Source organism: Halichoerus grypus, chromosome 1 (assembly GCF_964656455.1).
Source record: "Halichoerus grypus chromosome 1, mHalGry1.hap1.1, whole genome shotgun sequence".
NCBI lineage: Eukaryota > Metazoa > Chordata > Mammalia > Carnivora > Phocidae > Halichoerus > Halichoerus grypus.
The window spans coordinates 127,515,060-127,524,361 of NC_135712.1; the positions used below are offsets into that span (position 1 = coordinate 127,515,060).

The 9,302-nt window shown below is 35.3% G+C and overlaps 1 protein-coding gene across 1 annotated transcript in view; it reads left to right on the forward strand.

Moving 5' to 3' along the window:
* MRPL3 (mitochondrial ribosomal protein L3) overlaps nucleotides 1-9,098 on the forward strand; it is a 43,679-nt gene extending 34,581 nt beyond the window's left edge. The window contains exons 8-10 of the mRNA XM_078071770.1: nucleotides 1,992-2,069; nucleotides 3,963-4,040; nucleotides 8,605-9,098. Coding sequence (XP_077927896.1) covers nucleotides 1,992-2,069; nucleotides 3,963-4,040; nucleotides 8,605-8,757 — 309 coding nt within the window. The 3' untranslated portion in view covers nucleotides 8,758-9,098. The remainder of the gene's footprint in view (nucleotides 1-1,991; nucleotides 2,070-3,962; nucleotides 4,041-8,604) is intronic.
* Nucleotides 9,099-9,302: the final 204 nt, after the last annotated feature.

Consider the following 9,302-nt stretch of genomic DNA (forward strand, 5'->3'; position numbering starts at 1 on the left):
ATGAAGAAATAATTAACATCTTTAGCCATTAGGGAAATGCAAATCAAAACCCAGTAAGCTAGCACTTCAGCACCTACTGTGATGACTAGAATTAAAAAGATAGATGGATAGTAACAAATGTTGGCAAAGATGTGGAAAATTTGGAACCCTCATACATTGTTGATAGGTATGTGGAAATGATAACAGCTGCTTTAGAAAAGTCTGGCAGTTGCTAAAAATGTTAAGTGTAAAGTTACCATATGACTCAGCAATTCCACTCCTAGGTATATGCCCAGAAGAAGTGAAAACATGCACAAAACACTTGTGCGTACATAGCAGCATTATTCAAAATAGCCGAAAAATAGAAACAACCCAAATGTTCATAAATTGATGAATAGATAATCAAAATATGGCAAATTCATACAATAATGTTTAGCATAAAGAAGAATGAAGTATTGATACATGCTGCAACATGGGTGAATCTTGAAAACAGTCACAGACTACATATTGTATGATTCCTTTTACATAAAATGTCCATCCTAGGCAAATCTTCATGATGAAAGTAGATTAGTGGTTGAATAGAGCTGGAGTTGGAGGGAGTGACTACTAATAGATTTGGAATTTCTGTTTTAGATTGATGAAAATGTTCTAAGATTGCTTGTGGTCATACACAGCTCCCTGTATATATTAAAATATTTAAATTGTATACTTTAAAAAGAGTAAAATGTATGGTATGTGAATTATACCTCAGTAAAGCTCTTTTAAAATTAGGCATGTAGAAGAACCTATTGTTATGACTCAAGTTAGTCATTTGTCATGAAATGCACCATTCTGTGTTTGTAAATACTGCCATTAAGTATTAGCTGGTCAATACCTTTATAATCCTTAGAGGGTGTACTTTTTTTTTTAACTCTATTTTATTATGTTAGTCACCATACATTACATCATTAGCTTTTGATGTAGTGTTCCATGATTCATTGTTTGTGTATAACACCCAGTGCTCCATTCAATACGTGCCCTCTTTAATACCCATCACCAGGCTAACCCATCCCCCCACCCGCCTCCCCTCTAGAACCCTCAGTTTGTTTCTCAGAGTCCATAGTCTCTCATGGAGTGTGTACTTTTAGTGAGAATGTAAATTTAATTGGGGAGGGCAGAGTCCTTTTTTAGTAATGTTAAGCAAGGTGTACCTATCACAGAGTATGTTTGTAGAATGAATAAGAGTGATATTTAGTCTATTACACACAGAATTGTCTTTTAACCTGAGTTGGTTACCAACTCTCATACTATGGTGAGCTACTTCCACTGAGAGTTTTACCTGTTGATGTCAGAGTAGTGATACAGAAGTGTTTATGTTCCAGGAATTCATGTGTCATGAGAAGCTTTCCCATTTTAGATGTAATTCAAATTTGCTTCTTTAGATACAGTATTATCCATTATCAAAGCCAAAATCAGAGAGACCATGTGAAGCTGTTTGATTTATGTGAATCAGAGACAACCAGAGCTAGACAAACAAACTCAATATTCCAATAACCAACTCTGTCCTTTAATCATTCCGGGGAAGGAAAGTAACATCAAAAGCGAGGGTGGAAGAGTAGGCCATCCCAGCAGCAGGGGTGTAGATGGAGTCCATTAAGTCAGTTAATGCAGAAGATTAGTGAAAACAGACCAGGCAGTCAAGTTTGTTCTTTGGTGGTGTGACGTGGGTTTACATTTTGTAATTCTTTTCTTTTCTACTTCTCAACCAGTATTAGCGAAGGTGCTACTGTCGTTACCGGTTTTTCTCCTACATTTGTTTCTTAGCCTGTATTTATTTTGTTGCTCTAATTTAGAAGGGAAATCCTCTGGGGTAATTGTGTCCAAATCCACATTTAGTTCCTTACTGGGGCCTAGCAGAATGAGGAAAAAATAAAACACTTTAATAACTCCTATCTCGCTTTGCATTTCGGTTTGATCAGTGCTATTGGAAATTGAGAGTACTTAAAAGTGCTAATTTTGGTTTTCTTATGTAGGATGTTGCCAGAGTCTGGCCTGGAACTAAAATGCCTGGACAAATGGGAAACAAAGATAGGACAGCATATGGACTGAAAGTAAGTTTCTGAAATGGCTGTTTTAGGAATAATCAAATTAATACCTGAATGTAAAGGCACCAGAGGATGTACCGCATCTGTGTCTGCATAGGGTCGTTCTGATACCTGAAGTGTGTGTGTGTGTGTGTGTGTGTTGTAGCCATAATCGTGGTAGTGTGTTCATTTAACACCCAAGCTATGGATGTGCAGTCATTGAAAAGAAAGTTAGTCATCTACTGTTTGATCTGGAAGATTTCCACAAGATGGTGCATGAGAAAAGTTAGATTCTAAAGCATTGTGTATAATACTATCCTTTTATAAAAGAATGAACAAAAGCTCCCCCCGTGTATATGTTACTGTGCTGTTATATAAGCACAGAGAAAAGTGGAATTCCATGCCAGAGTATTTTGGATTATATGTCGAATGTGTGGGAGGATAGAAGTAGATGTGGAGGAGGAGGAGAGAGGGAGACCATGAAAACAGGAGGGAAAAGATAGTATTAAAGAAAGGATTGTGGTATATATCCATCTTTATAAAATAACTATATGTATTTAAAGGGGGGGGAGTTAAATTCAGTCCCTACTAATTTGAGGAATTTGCCAAATAACTGATGTTTATATGTGTATGTGTATATGTTTCAAAGTATAGAAAGTACAAAGAAGAAAATAGCTCCTCCTAAAAACAATACCCGAAGATAAACACTGTTAACATTTTGGTTTATGTTCTTCCAGCCTCTATTCTAGATACATTTTTTTTTTAAAGATTTTATTTATTTATTTGACAGAGAGAGATATAGCGAGAGAGGGAACACAAGCAGGGGGAGTGGGAGAGGGAGAAGCAGGCTTCCCGCTGAGCAGGGAGCCTGACGCGGGGCTCGATCCCAGGACCTGGGATCACGACCTGAGCCGAAGGCAGACGCTTAATGCCTGAGCCACCCAGGCGCCCCTATTCTAGATACATTTTATTTATAAATTTTGACCAACAGAGTTTTTAAAATTTTATGTAATTAAATCTAAGATTTTTTTCCCTTCTATTACTTTTACATCTATGAGAGATCACCTATTTGTATCTTTCTGTGTATTTTCTGTGCGTGTGTGTGTGTATTTGCATGTGCGTACATGTGCAATATTTCAATTTCCATAGTATTTAACATTTAGCCACTAGGAGCTATGAGCTGTGGGTCAGACTTGATTTTCCCCCCACATGAGTTGTTCTTTCACTACCATTTCTTGACCATCCTCCCCCATTTGTGTAAGCTTTTCTCCGCATGAAAGGCCACCCACATGAGGACCATCTGCTCAGCACACTTATTTTGAAAATTAGACCCAGAAACGTTGTGGCTTCCCCAGTTTCTAGTTGCAGCAAGCTAGTATTAAATAAAAATAAAATAAAATTGAATTTCCACTTGTTAATGGTGCCAGCAGAGTCCATTGAGATATCCAAGCAGTCTTGGTTGTTGAGTCACATTTATATTTAAAATGATGAGAGTTTGCAGGGTGCCTGGGTGGTGCAGTCAGTTAAGCATCCGACTTTTGATTTCAGCTCAGATCATGATCTCAGGATCGTGGGATCAAGCCCCACGTTTAGCTCTGTGCTCAGCATGGAGTCTGCTTGAGATTCTCTCTCCCTCTCCCCCTCCCACTTGTGCTGTCTCTTTCTAAAATAAATAAATAAATCTTTTAAAATGAGTGTTTGCTACCACTTCCATAAGACATATCTGTTATAATCATATATTACAAGTCATCAATAGGATTTGAATTTTTCTTATTCTCATTCAACATTTTGAAGTGCTAATATGATGATTACTTCATAGGCTACTTATAGCCTCAGTTTTTAGTAACATATTGCTTGTTTTAATACAAGTATATTCCCAAATTTTTAACTCTTAAAATCCGATTTCATTTCTTCCTTTAGGTATGGAGAATAAACACAAAGCACAATATAATCTTTGTAAATGGCTCTGTACCTGGACATAAAAATTGCTTAGTAAAGGTATGTATGTAAACCATCTTTACTTTCCATTGTTCGGTTACATGAATGTGTGCTATAAATTCTTCTTTAACTCATAAATGTGGCTTGAAGATAAGGGGCCGTTTCTTCACATTATCTGCTAAATTAAATTTTTTCCATTTTTCAGTAGCACCTGACTGAAAAAATTGTACAAAATAGCCAAAACCTATGTTTATAAAACCATGAATCTGCACAAAGGGTAGGACCAATAAATAGAGGCTCTTTAGAAATACAAAAAGGATATTAGGATAACTATTGCCAAAGTATCAGTATCCTTCCAAAAAAGAACTTTTAATTTTTTACAAAATACTTTGACATAGCCACTGGAAATACATGAAATGGAAATTCAGTGAGAGAGTCAACAAGATAGGTGATAAAAGGGCACCTGCCTGGCTCATTTGGAAGAGCAGGTGACTCTTGATTTTGGGGTGATGAGTTCAAGCCCCACGTTGGGTATAGAGATTACTGAAAGAAAAATAAAATAAAACTTGAAAAAAAAGGAAGGTGGTAAAAGTAGACATTTTAAGGAGAGATTTATTATTATTTTTACTAACATTGCTCTGATTATACTTTTTAGTGTTTTTCTTAAAAATATACATGTTCATTTTATGTTCAAAAACAAAAGAAAACAAATGTACAGGAAAATTTTGAAAAAAAACTCTTGCACTCTCACAGACTTACGCCTATCAAATAAAATAGAAAATAAATATTCTGCCTGGGATTTAGACCAACATAATATAACATGAGAAATCACTTTTGAAATTTGAATCTTCCATTCTGAAAATAAATTTATAGTAGAAGTGATACCAGATATTCCCAGAAATATATTCTTTATTAATTTTCTAACAGTAACAACAAAAATAGGTTAAAACTTAAACCTCAAATTTTTCAGATTGGGTCTTTAGGTATTCTTTTCATTTCTCAAAGTAGATTCCATTACTAGTCTAAAGTATGATACTTGTTTTAATCTTACAGTAATTAAAATTCCCTTTCTGCAATTAACTTTTTGACTGGATTCTCATTTTTCTTAAAGAAAAAATACATCTTATGAATTCTTAAAAGTTTTCGGCTTTTTTTTTTTTTTTTACTTTGCATGTTTTTAGATTTAAGTAGGTTTCCAGTCTCCAAGTGGCCTAGTCATAGACACAATGACAGGTTGTCAAGGTTGGCAGGTTGTCGTTGTACTTCTTAGAACATATTGGCTTCATAATTAAATGTATCCTTCTACATTCCAGGCTTATTGCATGTTTATAAATATCACAACCTAATAAAAGAGAAAAGAGGGAAATGATTCTTTTCCATAATGAAATCATACTGTATAGCAGATGAATTTTTAAATTTTGACAAAATGTTGTCAAATCTCCCTTTTGTCCCCATTTTACTGCATACACGGTTCTAGGCTGGCTTTCCAGCTGCACCTTACTGCTGCTATGGCTTCTCAGGTACACTCGGCATTTTCTTGGATGCCAAATATAGATGAGTAGGTCACCTGTCTTGAAAAACCGTAGTATGTGCAGTGATATTCTGACTGGTTGTTAGAAACAGTTTATAGGCAACAACATTTAGTACTCTTCCACCTACTTCAACAAAAAAATTGCCTCCAAACACTCCGCTTTCTGAAAGAATGATGGCTTGCCATTACTGAAGACATTCAGAAGATACACCAAAGGCAATTCCAAAAGAGGAGTCCAAATATATTTCAAGAAACTGGCATAGGGGCTCCTGGGTGGCTCAGTCAGTTAAGGATCTGCCCTCGGCTCGGGTCATGATCCCAGGATCCTGGGATCGAGCCCCGCCCCTGCATCGGGGTCCCTGCTCAGTGGGGAGCCCGCTTCTCCCTCTGCCCCTCCCCCGTGCACTCTTACGCATGTGCGTGCACTCTCTCAAATAAAATCTTAAAAAAAAAGAAACTCGCATCAAAGAATGTCTAGTCCATTTTGAACTGTTAACACACTAATGAATGTATTTGCAAGAAACGTATTTTGGGGCTCCTGGGTGGCTCAGTAATTAAGTCTGCCTTCGGCTCAGGTCAAGATCCCGCGGGGTCCTGGAATCGAGCCCCGCGTCCGGCTCCCTTCTCCGCGGGAAGCCTGCTTCTCCCTCTCCCACTCCCCCTGCTTGTGTTCCCTCTCTCGCTGTGTCTCTCTCTGTCAAATAAATAAATAAATAAACTTAAAAAAAAAAAACAAACATATTTTGATGTTTAAAAACTCATTTTGAAAAAAAATCTTTGAAACAGAGTGTCTAAAGTGTCTTTTGTAACCTTACACAAATGTCTGTCCCAGACATTAAAGATGGGTTTAGTGAGTGTTTTGTGGGCTTGTGTTTTAAATGTCAGAAGTGTGGTACACTTTTTGAAAACATTCACCCCACTTTTTCTATTCCTCCAGGTGATTCCATAGCAAGTGATAAAACCCCCTTGCCCATGGGGATTGAGGCACGTCCTAATGGACAGGCAGCCTCTTTAACATTCTCTCATCCCATAGGAGCTTTTGCACCCTGCCCCCGCCACCCTGCAGAGTACAGGGCTACCAATACCTTTTTTTATTCTAAAGTTAGTAAAGATAGTCTTAGGGATGACCAACCTGTTTAATCAGTGTAAGCATTTTTGTTGTTTGGATTCACTAAATCTATTAAGAGAGCCTAAAGAACTTATTTACAACATTATGTAGTGTATGTTGTTATTATTTGTGTATGCTCATTCCTATACCCTAATTTAGAATTTAAGTTTATTCTAGATTTCCTGGTTTGTGTGTGTGTGTGTGTCTGCTTGTGTGTCCTACCCCTCACCTTTCCTCAAAGGATTTGAACTGGTTTGCCAATATACAGAAATATAAAAAGAATGAGCTGGAGAGTTGAGGGAGTTTTGGCGAGGGCAGGGAAATAAGGAAGCCAGAGGTTAGATTAAGTGCACAAAAATACATACTATAGAGTCTTACACATTTGTTAAAGATGGGTTGCAAGCTTTTGGCCCTTGGCCTTAGAGCCAAGACAAAAGAGATTTAAATAAAATGTCATCATTTATGTTTCAAATCAATGAATTTATAGTACTGTAGCATTTACAATTAGAATATATAAAGAGTGCTTTTATCTGAAATGTTCCTCAGGGAGGAGAGATCTATCAAAATGTAAAAGCAACTGAGAATTTGCTACTTAGATCATTTACGACTAAATTTTCACATTTATCAAATTAGCACAAAGTTTTGCTATTGTTGGTTTTGTTTATTTGCTTGGGTTTTCAGTTCTAAATTTTGAGACAGTTTAAATTGGTAAAAGAATAGGACTTTTTTTCCCTCAAGTTAAAGTTCAACCCAAGATTAGTGAATTGGAAAAAAAAAAATGAGTTTATTTTCTTCTGGGCAACTTACTGAAAATTTCTTGGAACAATTTTAATGAGAGAGATTAAAATAGATGTTTTTCTGTACTTAGCTGTTCTTAGCAGCTGTATACTTAATTTCAACCAAATTATTCATTTCTTATTGCCAAAATGATTATGCCTTATTTTACTCTGTGTGTATAATTACATGTAATTTTTTTTATTTCTCTCTGAATGAAAGCTGTAGAATGAGTCAGAAGCTTTAAAGAATCCAATAATGTTTTCCAAAAATAAAGCCCAACATTTTAGATCATATCAATATCTGAACTGTTCCTTGGTTTACAAATTCACAGATATAATTAGCATATTTTTAGAATATAAAGAGTTAATAGAGTTAATATAAAGACGTGTGGATTATTTTTATTTTTGCTAAATACTATTTTGTCCTTATTTTCTCAATGATAATGATACTTGTTAAATGTAAGCTTATTTCCTTAATAAAACTTGATATTTTTGGTTATGTGCCCTTTCACTTAAGACTAACAAAAATACTAGGTAAAAGTTATTTTTTTAAAACTCAACTTAAAAAATCTATGATAGAGGGGCGCCTGGGTGGCTCAGTTGGTTAAGCGACTGCCTTCGGCTCAGGTCATGATCCTGGAGTCCCTGGATCGAGTCCCGCATTGGGCTCCCTGCTCGGCAGGGAGTCTACTTCTCCCTCTGACCTTCCCCCCTCTCATGTGCTCGCTCGCTCTCATTCTCTCTCTCTCAAATAAATAAATAAAATATTTAAAAAAAAAAAATCTATGATAGAAAATAAAATAATAAAAATATGTAATAGTAGATAATAAAATCAATAATTAGGTAGTAATAACTTTTAGGTACATAGTTTGGATATAATTGATATCTAAGTAATAATTGTAAAATATAATTTATCCTGTTGGGCAGTTCTAGAGATTTATAAGTTATGGATAAGATATAAATTAATAATCAGTAATTTTATTTTGAGTAGATGATTAACTTGAGGAAGACTGTATTTCTGTCATTGGATTAATTAAATTTATTGGAATAAAAAGAATACATTGAGTTCCTTTTACTTCATATAACAGTTGTGTTATTCACATTAGAAAATGTAGGAACACATATTCTTTAATTAATAATTAAAACAGACCTTATCTTTAACTTAATTGGTAATACTTATTAATAATATCTTTGTCTCCTTCCCCACAGATCAGAGATTCTAATCTGCCTGCATATAAGGACTTCTGTAAAAATCTACCATTTCCTACATATTTTCCTGATGGAGATGAAGAAGAACTACCAGAAGATTTGTATGATGAAAATGTGTGTCAACCCAGCGCACCTTCTATTACATTTACCTAACCTCATTGGACGTGGCAGAACCTTAACATATTTTATGAGCTTTGATGAGCCAGAACAGTAATATAACCAGGAAATATGTTTTCCTTTCTTAATCACAATACCATACTTGTCATCTTTGTCAAGGGCATAAATAGATCATTCATCCCCCAAACTAAATTATGTTAAAAAAAAAAAGTACCACGTTAAACAGATCAGTTAAGTAGATTGAATATGCCAAATTTAAATGGACTGGCAGTTTGCATATGAACAAAATCTTTGTAATTTGTGAGGTTCATTCTTTTTTTACTGCATATTTCTCAAGTTACCTTAAGATGCTTGTAAATTAAACTTCTTTTATTAAAGATTTGTCTGTCTTTGTGAAGGAATGGCTGTGGAACAGTGGCAAACCATTTGGGAGTTATGGTATAACCTATTCAGAAAAAGAAACCATTTCCTAAAATTCATTTTTATCATTCTTCCTTTTAGAGCCCTAAACAGAGGAAGTAAGATTTTTATTTAAATTACAGAAATATGTATGTCATAAAGGCCTGATGAAGGAAAAACAA